Genomic DNA, 16,368 nt, shown 5'->3' on the forward strand with positions numbered 1-16,368 from the left:
CTTGGCTCTCAAGTGAGAAAGCTTTCTTAGATATGTTCTGAACCTCAGAAAGACTTACTTATCTCCAGAAGCCAGATAGTCTCTGCACTTGACATGGAGTTAGATGTACTCCTGCTCTCATCAATTCCTTGGTACCTTTCCCTGCATCCCATTTGATAGGTTCCACCTGAAGTTACTTCCAGGGTTCTCACCAAGGCCCTTGTGGCTTGCCATATTACTTTTTCTGGACAGTCTCTTGTATGGTTTTCTTCCCCTGGTAGCCTTCATGCTTGTGCCAGTCCCCTGCTTTTGTGCACTGAGGAACCCCCCTTTTTTGTGAGCTACTGACTGACCAAGGGATTTTTCATCATCCTACTGAGTTTGATCCTCCTGGTTCCTCTAAGTAGAGATCTTTAAGTGGTCACCTGCCTCTGTCTGTTGCCGATGAGCAGATGGATTCATCCTCGGGGAACTTTGTTTTTGCGCATGACAGCTCTCTTTCCCATACTTGGGGATACTCCTTTCTCTGAGTTTGCCTGCTTTTCCCACATATTTGTCATTGTCCCAGGTCCTGACTCTGGACAATTGGGCTGTATATGTATATACAGCTGGCCTGTTTACCAAGCTGGCCTGCCGCTGAACTTGTTCCTCATGCTGTTCTGGCATCTCAGCAGCTCGCTGGGACACCATATAATGAGCATGTTGTTGGCGTCGATGATCCACCTGCTCCAGCATTTCGGCTGGTCTAAGAGCCGCTTGACTCCTAGCTTGCTCAATCCTTTTCAGCTGCGCTTGAGGAGAAGTCTGTTGACTTCTGACTACCTTCTTAACTCTCGTTTTTTGAGAATTTTGTGACATTCGATTTTATTTTTTTTTCCCAGAATGTTTAATATTGGGAGACCGCCAATTTAAATTAAAAGGGTTTTTCCATTTCCGTGTCTCAGCACGTTGCCTGGAGTATCTGCTTCTCACTTCCTGTGTTTGTCTACCCCCTCCTCCCTCTGGCTGAACAGGACACAGAACACTTATGCAGATCAGATAAAATGCAGATGCCTGTACAGAATGGACTCAGTGTTATCTGTGTATTTACATAGAGAGATAAACCAGGCTTTATCAGCAAAGTGCAATTAGCTGATTGTCCTGCCGGCAAGGGCAGTTTAATATAGTATATGAATATAAATTCATAACAGTTGTGAAGCCATGTCATTTACTGGGATAGAAATTCCTACGTGTTGGGGCCACACGGTGGCTCAGTGGTTAGCACTGCAGCCTTGCAGCGCTGGAGTCCTGGTGTTCAAATCTCGCCAAGGGCAGAAAACCATCTGCAAGGAGTTTGTATGTTCTCCCCGTGTTTGCATGGATTTCCATCCCATATTCCAAAGACATACTGATAGGGAAAAAATGTACATTGTGAGCTCTATGTGGGGCTCACAATCTACATTAAAAAAAAAAAAATTCCTACGTGTTAATATAGGTTACAATCTATCTATGTGCCAAATTTCATCCAAATCCGTTCAGCCGTTTTTGCATAACTAACAAAGATACAAATGTTCACATTTATAATATTAGTAGGATTTTATTTTTTCGTGAGACCTCTGAACTTTCTCTTTTTGATCGGACTAAAGTTACTACTGATGGTCCAACCCCGTGTACACAACAATTCGGCTCTCATCGAGCCACAGTTCCCCCTCCCCCCCATGTGACTCTGCAACAGTATCTCCTACTGATCTTTCCAATCAATTTCTCTTATTGATCTTTCCAATCAGTTATTTTTGCAGCTCAGTCAATGTCTGGGTCTTTCTGTACCACTGGTACAGGCTGCTCTTCTGTCATTCCTAAAGGTGCTGTGCTCTCTCTTCTCATGCATCCAGGGCTAAGACGGCCCCTGTCTCCCAATCTTCCAAAGGTAGACACCTCTTTTTCCTTTCCTTCCTCAGGTTCCCCTCTCTTCAAAAGTGGTTTTCTGTGCATGTGGTGGGATGTTCCATTCGAGTCATGTTAGACAGCTCTTGCGCTCCAACTTCTTCCTACTATATTGAGCCAATGCTAGGGTTTGGAAGCCTCCAGGCCAGCTCTCCCCTGAAGAGGTCCTGACCTAGGGTTTCCTGCCAGCTCTCTGTTGGTTCGGGCTTCCTGCCTTGCAAAGTCTATGATCTTAAGTTAGGCCCCTGCTCCTCAGGGACTGCATTAGGACGTCCCATGTAGCATTGTCCCCCCAATGATATTAAGAAGAAAATTGGACTTTTTAGTTGAATTCATTGGGGGACACAGACTCCATCCTCTGCTTATATTTCTAGATTGTTGTCTCTGGGTTCTCTTGTGCTCAGGACACGGCGTTTTCTCCGCTTTTTGCCTTCTACTGCTGTGAGTACAAACTGATTAGCCTACTGTCTGTGAATAGGGCATAGCCCACCTAGGAAAAGCCATTACTTTTTTTTAATTCCTAGTCTATTAGTGGCACGGCCTGTACCAGTGATGGCGAACCTTTTAGAGACCGAGTGCCCAAATTGCAACCCAAAACCCACTAAATTATCGTGAAGTGCCAACACGGCAATTTAAGCTTAATACTGTGCAGATCCACAATTGAGGACAGTTATGGACCCACAAATTACAGTCATGTGAATGGTGCTTTATAGAGTTTTCAAGAATACAAACAACTTTGTACAGAAATGTAAAGCTCTCTGGATTTAGTACTTTGAGCAATTAATATTCACTACTTACATCGCACAGGATCTGTTTTATAGTGACCATTCAATGTTCTTACATCCTGTACTAATATTACATCTGCTATAAAACAGATACTGTGTGATATAAATAGTGAGGACCCCAGACAGTATTATATGCTCCGCAGTGCCCCCCCCCCACAGTATTATATGCTCCACAGTAGGCCCACCACACAGTATTATATTCTCCACAGTACCACAGTAGCCCCCCACAATGTTATATGCTCCATAGTAGGCCCCGCACACAGTATTATACGCTCCATAGTAGCCCGCACAGGATTATATGCTCCACAGTGGTACCCACACACAGTATTATATGCTTATTAATACATCCCTCCAGTATTATATGCTCCTCAGTACGCATCCCCCAGTATTATATGCTTTTTAGTACGCTCCCCCAGTATTATATGCTCTTTAGTACACCCCCCCGTATTATATGCTCTTTAGTACACATCCCCCCAGTATTATATGCTCTTTAGTACGCCCCCCCCCCCCCCAGTATTATATGCTCCTCAGTATGATTGAAACACACACACACACTCTTATACTTACCCATGAAGAACCTCCAGCATCCACCTCTTTTTGACTGCGGGCGCTGATGACGTCATCGCGCCTGTGTCAGGGTTAGAGGTGAAACTCTGCAGTCAGTGCAGGCCGCGGTCGCGCGATCTGCGGCCTACACTGACAGCTTTCAGCTGTATGTGCATTTGCACACACAACTGAAGGCAGCGATCGTTCATCAATGGGGAATCCTGTTACGGATTCTCTGTCAGTGAGCTATCTGGGCGACCGCACATGTGTCGGCATATTGGGCTCTGCCTGCCCTCTCTGGTATGCGTGCATAGGTTCGCCATGACTGGCCTATACCCATGATGCTGTCCCCAGCCCCCCCCCCCCCCCCCCCAGTGAATTCAATGAGAAAGTGATTTTACAAAAAAAGTCCAATTTCTTTGTTTAAAAAAAAAAAAAAAACAGGAATTGTTTGTGGGGCAACTATGTTAATTTTATATTGAGAATAATGCATGTATACATTATAAACATTATTTTACTTTGTGTCAACAGATGGACTTCATAATTCTTCAGATATCTGGACTCCTTCTGGTGGGATTGGACAGGGCACGTACAGTTCCATTTTAGGTGGCTCTCAGCCGTCTCTTTCACAGCCTGCAGGCTTCAGTGGTCTGCACCCACATGAGAGAATGGTAATTGTTATAGGTGAACTTCATGAGGTTTTGAGACTCCCACAAGCAACACTTTCACACAGTATATTAAAGGAGTAGTGTATTAATAAGTTATAAATGCTATATTTCTGTTCTTCTGCCCTCTTTTGCTGCAGACTATTAACATAATGTGGCAAAATGTGCTCGAATTCTGGTGTAATGTGCGATCAAAAACTGTCTAGCATCCAATGTGCCACGTTTAACAAGTGTTTTAGACACTTTAAAGTCTTGTAGTGAAAGGAGACGGGACTTAAAGAGGACCTTTCACCACTTTTGGGCACATGCAGTGTTATATACTGCCAGAAAGCCGACAGTGCGCTGATTTCAGCGCACTGTCGGCTTTCCCGATCTGTGCCCGGTGTAAAGAGCTTACGGTGCCGGTACCGTAGTGCTCTATGGTCAGAAGGGCGTTTCTGACCATTAGCCAGAGACGTCCTTCTGCCTCGCGGCGCCAATCGCGCTGTGCTGTGGAGCAGGGAGGAACGCCCCCTCCCTCTGCTCACACAGCTCGTCCATAGACGAGTATTATCAGGAGAGAAAGGGGGAGTTCTTCCCCGCTCCACAGCACAGCGCGATAGGCGCCGCGAGGCAGAAGGACGTCTCTGGCTAATGGTCAGAAACGCCCTTCTGACCATAGAGCACTACGGTACCGGCACCATAAGCTCTTTACACCGGGCACGGATCGGGAAAGCCGACAGTGCGCTGAATTCAGCGCACTGTCAGCTCTCCAGCAGTATATAACACTGCATGTGCCCAAAAGTGGTGAAAGGTCCTCTTTAAGGTGTACTGCCATGCGCCCAAATTTTGGGGTATTTTGTGCCCTGGACTATGCCAAATAATAGGGAATGTAACGCACCGGATTTATATAATGGTGTTTGAGACTTTGATGAATCTAGTAAATTTGCATTGTCTAAAACTTAGACTACATTAGTAAATTGTCCACAATGTATTTTGGAAAGTTTCAGCATCTTTTAGACTAATCCAGCTATTTCATTATTGTTGTTCTGTGAGTCATGTACTGATCAGCTGGATATGGGGATCTTTCCGGTCAAATTTTTTTTAATTTTTTTTTAAAAAGCTCTATTAATGCTATTAATAGGTTTAAAGTATACCCATATACTTTTAGCAGTGTTTTTAGTGATTTCTGGGTTTCTGTGGGAGCTTCTGGCATCTTCTGCATTTGTATAATTGGTGTTCGCTTCCTGCTATGTAATTTCCTATGTACCTTCCACACTACCTCTCTGTCACTACTTCCTCCCTCCTTACTCACTCTGTTGCACCCCCCTCTGTCTCCCTAGCTAAGCTATCCCACCCACTTCTAAGACCCCACCCCACCATCGCATCATACTTGCATATCTTCTGCTCTGGGAGATGGCTCCTCCTTTCTCCTACACTGTGCGCATCTCTACTTCACATGTCTCGCAGCCACCTCCAGACTGCGCAAGCGCCTGAATAGAGAAAAAGGGGAGAAGCCGTTCCCGGACAGGAAGGCATGCAAGTATTGATGGGGTGGGGGAAGATTACGGGTGATGTTCCGTTTCAGAAGTGGTGAAACAGAACGCATATGGGTAGTCATTCTTCTTCTCTTTTTTTTTTTTTTTTTTTTTTTTTTTTTTAATAAAAATAAATTAGAAGTAAGGCGGGGAGAGGGGGTTTAGTTTAGGGGTTAATTTGTATTTTATCCAAGACAGCCCCTTTAAGATGATGATGTGCATATAGATTACCCATTTTCTGTATGCAGTTTTATTATTAATTTCTTTTTGTTTCTTAGGGTTTCCAGATGCATTCCAGTGAGGTGAACCCTGCTGTTTCCTCAAGTTTTCCATCTGCTTCTGCACAGTATGGCGTCTCAAGTCACACACCTCCAATCAGTAGTGGGGATACGATCATAGGTATGGATAAGCCAAATCTAAATAATCTTAATGGAGCTTAAATGGGATGATCACTCTTTATTAAAAATTTTATCAGAGGCAAAACAGTGGAAAAAAAAACGTGTTTTGGCACTTTTTTTTTTTCCCTCCACAGCATTTACCGTATGGGAAAAATATTTTCATAGATTTGTTGACCGGGTGTTTTGGAACACAGGAATACCTAATATGTATGTGTTTCACAGTCATTTTCTACTTTTATGTGTTCTAGGGAAAGGGGGGTGATTTGAACTTTTTTATTTAATTTTTAATGCATTTTTTAGACCCCCCCCCCCTAGCGGTCTTGAACTCCGGGGGATTCTGATTGCAAAAAAAAAAAAAAAAAAATCAGTTCTGTTGCAGGCTATATAGAGTGATTGAGAATTTGGCATTAGTAGTAAGGATGTATTACATGCCACGCTGGCTGGACGTATCTATATGATGGGTGGCAGGGTATAAGTTAAAGGGATTCTACCATTAAAAACCTATCTTTATTTTTCTTCTCTGCCCCGCTGCTCAGTTAAAATCCTGTTTTTTGCCGGTATGCAAATGAGTTCTCGCAGGACTGGGGGCGGGCCTCAGCGCACAAACAGCACTGGGGGTGTCCCCAATGCTGCAAGAGAACTCTCCAGCGCCGCCTCCATCTTCTTCAGGATCAGGGTCTTGACGCATCTTCTTCTAGGGGTTGGCTTCAAACTTCTATGCCTTGGGCAGAGCCGACTGCGCATGCCCGCCGGCCACAAGAAAATGGCTGCTTTACAATACTGTGTAAGCAGCCATTTTCTTGTGGCCAGTGGGCATTCTAGTATGTCCGTTTAGTCTCGCCAGTTTGGTATGTCCCTGTGGTTTTCATTCATTTTTTTATGTGCTTGGTGTCTTGTATAAAAAAAAATTTAATGGAGTTTATTGTTTCCGTATTAAAAGTTATGTTTTAATTCAAACTTTTTTCAAAGTGCTGGATATACTTTTTACTTTTTTGAATACATCTTTACAAATCTGTGCCCGGGGGACCAAATCCGTGCATTTGGAATCTGTTTTATATATGCGTTATTGGCGTATTGGCTGTGGACTTTTTGTGTTGGTTTAGTTTATATTGTAGAATACTTTGGTATACAGTTGATTTCAAGGTTGACTGAATGACTGCAAGGTGTCCAGGTCCTTTGGCTGCGACACAAGCCCATATAGTCACCCTTCCACCACCGTGCTTTACAGTTGGCATGAGGTTTTTGTTCAGATATTATATGTTTGGTTTTTGCCAAAGCTGGCACTGTGCATTATGGCCAAGCATCTCCATACTGGTTTTGTCTGTCCAAAGGACACTGGGAAATTGACTAAAAAGGCATTTCAGTTTTCTGTTGCAAAAATGCACCACGATCTCTATTTTCCAACCTGCTTTGCATGTTTTAGAAAAGCGCGGGGACCAGGGTGGCAATGTGACGTAGCTGCTGTGGAGTGGTCCTGCCGGCGGTCAGTGCACCTACCGCTATTTTGTTTACCGGTACATAGTGGCTGCTGCCACGTGTAATGCAACAACTTTCGTACATTCTAAACCCCTGATGATTCTCAAATCGAGATGAAACGCGTGGGTGAAGTTGCAGTTTAACTAGTCATATGCCAGTACATGAAGTTCTGAAGCTCCCTGACTATTTGGTGTAATAGTGGTCCTACTTCCTTCCCTGTTGGTGTGGCATAAGGCCAGTATCCTCAGGGGGGAGGAGGCAAATTTCACCGTGTTATGTTCATCTGCAGTCAGTGGAGTGATATTTGATTCAGTACTATCAAATATCTGGCATATTCGAATTGATATTGATAGGGAGTGAGGTTATTAGTGGTAAGGGCGATACAGTTTTGTGACAGGTACACTTGCCCTTTACATATACCCCACTTACCTTTTGGTGTGTCTTGATCCAGAGCACACCTGTTGCACTTGGGTGTATCTACTGCCCAGGCGGCCGCATTCCAATATCTGATTTTACCTTATCTATGGTTTTTATCTACATTATCAATAAAGGTGAAGTTTTATTATTTTCGTACTCCTTTGGGAATTTTTCCCCTCAAGGAAACTTTCGTAATTAGAAGTACACAATATCTGTAAGTCAGTGAATTTTTTAGATTGACTAGGAAGGCCCAAGTAAAAAATAAATACATTTATAAAAAATCTACTTCAAACAAATTGGCAAAAGGCAAGTGTGTTGCACATAGAAAAAGGTTGAAGTCGAGGGGCTGATTCCTTACAAATTCTATATAATACGAATTTATTGTTAAATAACTATAGCAGTGGCCCCATATAGTGTAAACTCCCTCAGCAGTGATCCATATAGTTAAATGGAAACCAAATCCACATAAAAAGCGGAAACCCAGGTGTGAACCTAGCATTAGATAGTAATAGTGATGAATCTAGGGGTGTGAGCAGATACTGTACATTTTATGTTACACATCTGAAAGGAGCACACAGAAGAAGTTTTTCATGTAGAAAGCTTCCATGACGCAGTATACATATTAATCTTTCTGATGAAATACCAAATACCATTTTTTTATTATTTATTTATTTTTTCCATATAGGCAACAGAGGCACCGCTACTGGGAGCTCAGGGGATGCACTAGGAAAAGCATTAGCTTCTGTAAGTTTATCCAGAAGAAAAAATAGAAAAAATAAATATAATGCATTCATAATTTAGTGCCTAAATGTCTTTATAGAACTTAAGTCCGGTATAGGCAATAAATTATGGCTACATTTTAGATTCTTGTTGTGTATTCTATTAGCATAATATTTAAAAGATGCATATTTTCTAAATTGTGTTTATTTCTAGATTTATTCTCCAGATCATTCCAGTGCAAACTTTTCCTCTAGCCCATCTACACCAGTGGGGTCACCTCAGGGTCTAACGGGTATGTTGGCAATGTTTTTGTTTTTTAACTTCTTTCTTGGTACATAGGAGTTTTGAATATTGTGTACTAAAGCTTTAGGTAACTATAGATTATGATGCAAGTGGGAAAAATTAAATCTAGTTGCAAAGAGAATTGTTTACTTCTCACATTCAGTTCATTTCCACAATTAATGAGCCCTGCTTATGGGATTTCATATGCATGGCCACTGTGATATGAGCGGTTAACTGTTCTGTAAAAAATTTTCTGTTTAAATGATATTTTATTTATTTTATTTTTCTCTTTTAGGAACAGGACAGTGGCCTAGAGCTACTGGTCCAGGAGCCTTGTCGCCTAGTTATGAGGGAACACTGCATACATTAGTAAGTAGACTGACAGTTTCAACTGTACAATTTCAGCTTATGTAGTGCAGGGAGTTTAAAAAAAATAATAAAAAATTCACTCACTTCTTTTTGCCCTCTCTGTAGCAGAACAAAATGGAAGATCGTCTTGATGAAGCCATACATGTGTTAAGGAGTCATGCTGTAGGACAAACTAGCACACTTCCTGGAAACCATGAAGATATGCATACACTGTTGGGAACAGCTGCAGGAGTACTTGGAGCTAACTTTCCTGCTGCAGTCCTTTCTTTGGCAAATCGACACTCAATGGTTAGAATCTGTAGACTTTGCTTTAAAAAAAAAATAATGCTAAGGCCCCATGTTGTAGAAATGCAGAAGAAAAATACACTGCATTTTACAGTACCAACATGGTGAATGACATTCTAGCTTATCCCATCCAGACATTACGGATAAAGAAAACCACTGTGGAAAAGCTACGTTTTTCAAATCTGCAACATGTCATTTTTATCTATGGAAACGCTCACGATTTCCCTGTAGATTTAACAAGGGAAGAAAAAAAATTCAGAGATAAATCAGAAAAAAATGTAATGAAAAACTCTGTGGAACAAAAAAAACTCAGTGTTTTTGTTGCTTTATTTTCCGCAGTATTTTTCATTGTGTTCTTCAACTTGAGGCCTTAGCCCTCAAGGGGTTTTCCAGGCTTGTGATATTGATCTCCTGTCCTTGGGATAGACCAAAATCAAAACGGTGGGAGTCTGAAGCCATGAACACTAACAATCAACTGATTGAAGGGGCTGAAGTGTTTGGGCAGTTTATCCCCATTCATTTGAATGGGCCTGTACTGCAGCATGGGTATGAAATCAATGGATGTGATGTCATTGGCCTACCACAATCTTGTTGGAGGTAGTCCTGTGTGTTTGAACTTTTAGTAATCTACTACTGTTGATCTAACTTAACTATACGTCACCAATATCATAGTCTCAGAAAACCCTTTTAACTTTCTGTTTTCTAGAAAACCTATGTACAATAGCAGCTGAACTAACACTAACTAGTGCAGCCTCCCAGCGTAGTTCATTACTTCTCCATAAAGAAACAAACATTGATCTGCTGTAGGCTGAGGCCCCACGTGGCATAAAACCTGCAGCGTTTACAGTCCATGCAATCCCATCTTGTGAATCTCATCCACAGATTACACAAAAATATGTGCATCACAAATGCATGTCAATTATACAGTCTTCCCAGCCTGGTGCAGGGCTACAATTTTGTTTCTGGTGTCCTTTGACAGCTCTTTGGTCTTCACCATAGTGGAGTTTGGAGTCTGACTGTTTGAGGGTGTGCACAGGTGTCTTTTTATACTGATAACAAGTTTAAACAGGTGCCATTACTACAGGTAATGAGTGGAGGAAAGAGGAGACTCTTAAAGAAGTTACAGGTCTGTGAGAGCCAGAAATCTTGATTGTTTGTAGGTGACCAAATACTTATTTTCCACCATAATTTGCAAATAAATTCTTACAAAATCAGACAATGTGATTTTCTGGATTTGTTTTCTCATTTTGTCTCTCATAGTTGAGGTCTACCTATGATGTAAATTACAGACGCCTCTCATCTTTTTAAGTGGTGGAACTTGCACTATTGGTGACTGACTAAATACTTTTTTGCCCCACTGTACCTACAGAAAAACTGTTGTTTTTCCCTACAAGTATAATTGAAGCAGAAAATCCGCAGGGGAAAACGCTGAGGACTTTCTGTGAAAAGCGCTGCTGGAAAATTCACTGTGTATTTTCACTATGGTTTTTCCCACAGCACTTTTTCGCTGCGGTCCGCCACGTGGGGCCTTAGCTTTAGACTTTTAATTGTGCTAAGTGTCAGTAAGTAACAAGGCTAGTTGTCCTTTCTATATAGATTGCTGTGTACAGGGGGTAAATATTAAGATTATACATTGGCTACATTTTGCATTCTCTTTATCTTAGGTGACATCACAATCAGAGGATGGTCTACCAAGTGCACCAAACTTGCTTCACAACCCTGTTGCCCTTTCAGCACAGCCTGGATCTTTGTCTGACTTGACACGGCAAACTGACTCCTTCACTGGTAAGCATAGGGGGGAAAAAAGACATGACAAGAAACTGAAAGCTTATTGTATCTTTTTTCAAATTTCTTATTGGAAACTTGTAACTGTTTCATGCTGCCTGAACTAAGGCAGCTTAAAATGCAACAGCCAGGCTTCCTCATTGCAAAGAACTACACGACAAGAAAATGTGAACCCTTTGGTTTCACATAGGTTTCTGAATTGATGGTACTGTTATTGTTTTGTTGTGCATTGAGTAAACATCCACAGTGCTATTAACATGATTTTTTAAATTTATTTATTTTTGACCATGTGACTTTGTCAAAATGTAGGGTATTCCAATTTATCTTTTCACAAATCGTTGGATGAACTGTGAACACCAATGCTGCACAAATGGAAATAAACTCTAGAAAATGTCACTTTTTCACAACTATTTTGTATCACTGTACATAAAGCCTTAAGAAAAAGAGATTGAAACACTCGGATTTAACAGTGCTTTGCCCATTAAATAAAAGTACACAAAGCCTGGTTACTGACTAATGTTCTTCACATAAAGAAGGATTAGTTTGTGTGAAATATGTGCCTCAAGGCAAACAACTTTCAGGAGCCCTCAGAAGATATATCATAGAAAAGCAAGACTAGAAAAGAATTACAAAAATATTGGGGGTACGCTACTCAGTGGTTAAAGAGGACCTTTCACCACTTTTGGGCACAGGCAGTGTTATATACTGCTGGAAAGCTGACAGTGCGCTGAATTCAGCGCACTTTCGGCTTTCCCGATCTGTGCCCGGTGTAAAGAGCTTACGGTGCCGGTACCGTAGTGCTCTATGGTCAGAAGGGCGTTTCTGACCATTAGCCAGGAACGTCCTTCTGCCTCGCGGCGCCTATCGCGCTGTGCTGTGGAGCGGGGAGGAACACCCCCCTCCCTCTCCTGATAATACTCGTCTATGGACGAGCTGTGTGAGCAGAGGGAGGGGGCGTTCCTCCCCTCTCCACAGCACAGCGTGATAGGCGCCGCGAGGCAGAAGGACGTCTCTGGCTAATGGTCAGAAACGCCCTTCTGACCATAGAGCACTACGGTACCGGCACCGTAAGCTCTTTACACCGGGCACGGATCGGGAAAGCCGACAGTGCGCTGAATTCAGCGCACTGTCAGCTTTCCAGCAGTATATAACACTGCATGTGCCCAAAAGTGGTGAAAGGTCCTCTTTAATCAAATGTCTACCAATGAAGAAAGGACTGTTGCTAGTCTTCCTAGCAGTGGGCACAACAAGCAGTCCTGAAAGGGAAGAGAGAGAATCGAAGGGTACATTCATATGGTGGAAAATAAAGAGGAATTCCTTTTAATTTTCCGCCACTGTAATCGGACGCAGTCTAGTTTCTACAGGATGCTGATGCAGGGCATCGACATTTCGATGCGGCTTTCTGCTGCTAATTAGGCTCAGATGGATATTCAGGGGAAGAATCCGCTCCCATATATGCAGGGTAACAGAAAAAAGATGTATTGAAAGACTGTTCATGTGTCAGCTGTTTGAAAAGCAGTATGGATGTTTACTCAATATGCACAATAAAACAATCAATGTAACAAATTTTGTTATTAGTTTGATTGGTTCACAACTGTGTTCGGTATTCCGTTCAGGAAGCCCGCTTGGGGACTTGCAAAGCAGAAATTTTCTCTCTGCGTGTTTCGTGCGAAGACCGAACAGAAACTACACGGACCCCATTATAGTCTATGGCAGACCTGGGCAAAGCCCGGCCCCCGGGCCATATCTGGCCCTCTGACTGGTTCAGTCCGGCCCGCACAGCTTGACTAGGGAGGCCTGTCTAGGGGGCGTGTCTTAGTGCCAGCAGAAGATGGAGACATGTGAGTGTGTGATAAGGTACTGAGAGATGTAAGGTGAGATGCAGGGTGGAGAGTGTATGTGTCTGTCTGTATGTGTGTGTCTGTGTCTATATGTGTTTGTATGTGTGTGTATGTCTATATCTGTCTGTCTGTCTGTCTGTGTCTCAGTAACCTAGGGACAGAGATGGAAGGGAATGTTATACTGGGGCAGAGATGGGAGATGGAGGGGGGACATGAAACTGGGGGAGAGATGGAGGGGGACATGAAACTGGGGGAGAGATCGAGGGGGGGCATGAAATGGGGCAAATAAAGGAGGATATGAAACTGAGGGAGAAATGGAGGGGGGACATGAAACTGGGGGTAGATGAAGAGGGCACTTAAACTGGGGAGACATTAAACTGGAGACAACTGGAGGGGGCATTAAACCGTGGAGGAAGCTGTAGGGGGACCTGTCTACCTCTAGTTGCCGCCAGTTTAATGTCACCCTCCAGCTACCCCTACGGTTTAATGTCTGCTTCCAGCTTCCTGATTTTAATGTCCCGCTCTAGTTGCCCCCAGTTTCATGTCCCGCTCCAGATGTCAATTTATTGCCCCCCTCCAACTACCCCCACTGTTTAATGTCCCCCTCCAGCTGCTCCAGTTTTGTGTCCCCCCTAGTTTCCACAAGTTTAAACTGGGGCACCAAGAGAGGGGCTTAATACTGTGGGGCAGTTGGAAGGGAACATTATAATGTGAGGGCATATAATGTACGGCTGACTGTAGGAGGATTATACTTTGTGGGGGCACATGAAAAGATGATTGGGAATGGGCGGAGTCAACGTAGAAGTGGGTGGAGCTAAATTTGCCGTGGCGCGACCCTCTAGCATAGTTTCAATTTCTTATGCGGCCCCATGGGAAAATTAATTGCCCCTCCCCTGGTCTATGGGGTCCGTGTGGTTTCTTAGCTAACAGCATTTTAATGCATATAGGTTTTCGTTTGGGGGGTTCCCAAGCGTACTCCCCGAACAGAATACAAAAAGCAGAAGTGAACTGGGCTTTAGACATAATTATAGACGTCACAATGAGGCCACATTTTAATAGTAATCAAATCAGAACTGCAGGTAATTAAAGGGTATGTTTACTTTGTTATGCAGCTGGATGTGATACTCTGAAATAGCAAATAGCATAACAAAGTACAATTTGTCCCGCAAAAAATAAGCCCTAATATGACAGAAATATAAAGTTAAGGCTTTTGGAAGGTGGGGGTTGAAATATATGCGGGAACCCGCCTTTCAAACAGTGTGAAATCACTGACAGTCTACTGTTAATACTCATTTACAGTAATACTAATATGGACATTGGCATTCCATTTTCATTCCCAGGACTCCCAGGGCTGGGCAGGACAGTTGTGTCATCTGGCATACCAGAGATAAAAAGGGAAAATAAAGAGGATGAAGAAAATAGGTCAGTGGCCGATCTATCAGATGATGAAAAGAAGGAATCTAAACCTCAAAGAAGTCGGACACGCTGCTCAATTAACAGGTCTCGCTGATTTCTGGGAGGGTTTGACTTAGTAGTAGCTGATATGTGACATTTAATATTGCTGTAGTTTAGAGTGATAGTGCTCTTTCAATGGGATTTCAGTTTTATTTCTTTATTTTGTAAATGGGTCACTTTCCTGTTTAGCCCCCAGCCTTAGTAAAATATGTGATTTATGCTGACTGCCTCTTCCCTTTAGTCAAGATGAAGATGATGAGGATGATAACCTTCCCCCAGAGCAAAAAGCTGAGCGTGAAAAGGAAAGAAGAGTAGCCAATAATGCCAGAGAACGTCTTCGTGTTCGGGACATTAATGAGGCATTTAAAGAGCTGGGGCGGATGTGCCAGCTGCACCTCAACAGTGAGAAGCCACAGACCAAGCTCTTAATACTGCATCAGGCAGTGTCTGTCATCCTCAGTTTGGAGCAACAAGTGCGAGGTGAGTGGGACTTGAAGAGTGGTGGGGCACAGACCTGTCTGTTTTTCCTTATTCAATCCTCCCTCTTATATCTTCCACCCCAGAGATATACATGTATTTTCTTCTTTGCTTTAGTCTGTTGTCTCTGAACAGTACATGTATATTCTAGCGCCCCACTCTCTGCTTGCTAACGTGACCTTCAATTTGTTTTGTTTGGGTTTTTTTTGTTTTCCCTTTTGAATTTTTTGACTTGTTAGGGACTGGGTTGTCAAGAGCTGGAATTGTGCATAAAATGTAAAGGTTGTATCACTTACCCCTCTCTTTAGAGGTGGGGTGAGTTAGCAGGAAGTATATGGCTAATAACATTATGCCATCTTTCCCTCTAGCAATGTGACATTCTATAACAAGAATCAATTACCCTTAACAAAGCTCAAAGGAAAAATAATTAATTTTAGAGGTTACAGATGTTTTTAATTTTTTTTATTTTTTTTTTGTTTTTATTTTTTCTCCAAGAGAACGGTTTATTACTGCACTATTGGCATGTGTTTTAAAGTGTGTGTGTATATAAATATATATATATATATATTGCATTAATGGCTGTGCATGCTTCCCTTTCTCTGCAAAACTTTTTTTCAAAACCTGTATTTTTCTGGGTGAGGTTTATGGATGCTACCTCTGCTATTTCAACAATTTCATTAAATTAGCGTATAATATTCAGGCTGTTACTATCTCTGTGTATTAGTTCTAAAGTGCCTAGAGAGATATTATTTGTTTACCATTTTCTATACTTCATCTTTTTTCCTACCATTTTCTTTTCAAAAACTACCACTTCCTATCTTCACAGACAGTTCTCCAACCCCCTTCTCCCCACCACCTACACACACTTTGTCCCACTGACTTTGCACTTAATGCTCCTTTGAGATGACAAGTGAAATCTTTTAAATCAACAGTTCAGGTACTTCCCCTTGTTACTTGCTGCACCAGCTCTAAATTCAATAGTAAATTGATACTATCAAATTCTTAGATCTTTTCTGTTCTGCGTGTGTAAATCTTTTTAATCGATATTTGAAGTGGGAAACAAAAGCTCAGTCACTAATTTTTGCTCTGGAAGGAAGATTGACCTTTAATTGACAAAAAGCCAAAAGCGCTGGAATTGGTGTACAAGATGGTAAACCATGTGATTTTTATATGTTCATGTGTTCCTTATATATTTCAAAGATGACTAAACTAGAAAGTAAAAGACTGAGGATTGTACTGTAATTCTGTATTCTATTAAAGGTAAAACGTAGACAAATTTTTAGAAAATGTAGCTACAATTTAAGTAAAAATGCCAAGATTCATTAGGCTTAACCTAAATCTTGGATCGCCAGTGATGGAATTTTACAACCAAAGTGATTTCTTCTATTTTAATCAATCGCACAAGTACACAGATTTCAGATCTTTCTTTGAATATTAATTTAAATACA

The 16,368-nt window shown here is 42.0% G+C and overlaps 1 protein-coding gene across 4 annotated transcripts in view; it reads left to right on the forward strand.

Annotated features, from left to right (window-relative positions):
- Positions 1-16,368, forward strand: part of TCF3 (transcription factor 3) — a 104,302-nt gene that overhangs the window by 79,270 nt on the left and 8,664 nt on the right. For 2 of the 4 annotated variants that reach the window (XM_075283186.1, XM_075283194.1), the window contains 9 exons: positions 3,765-3,904; positions 5,694-5,814; positions 8,392-8,450; positions 8,640-8,718; positions 9,004-9,077; positions 9,183-9,365; positions 11,027-11,147; positions 14,329-14,488; positions 14,685-14,923. In XM_075283186.1, coding sequence (XP_075139287.1) covers positions 3,765-3,904; positions 5,694-5,814; positions 8,392-8,450; positions 8,640-8,718; positions 9,004-9,077; positions 9,183-9,365; positions 11,027-11,147; positions 14,329-14,488; positions 14,685-14,923 — 1,176 coding nt within the window. The remainder of the gene's footprint in view (positions 1-3,764; positions 3,905-5,693; positions 5,815-8,391; positions 8,451-8,639; positions 8,719-9,003; positions 9,078-9,182; positions 9,366-11,026; positions 11,148-14,328; positions 14,489-14,684; positions 14,924-16,368) is intronic. The other 2 variants (XM_075283212.1, XM_075283203.1) reach the window with 2 other exon arrangements.

Source organism: Leptodactylus fuscus, chromosome 1 (assembly GCF_031893055.1).
Source record: "Leptodactylus fuscus isolate aLepFus1 chromosome 1, aLepFus1.hap2, whole genome shotgun sequence".
NCBI lineage: Eukaryota > Metazoa > Chordata > Amphibia > Anura > Leptodactylidae > Leptodactylus > Leptodactylus fuscus.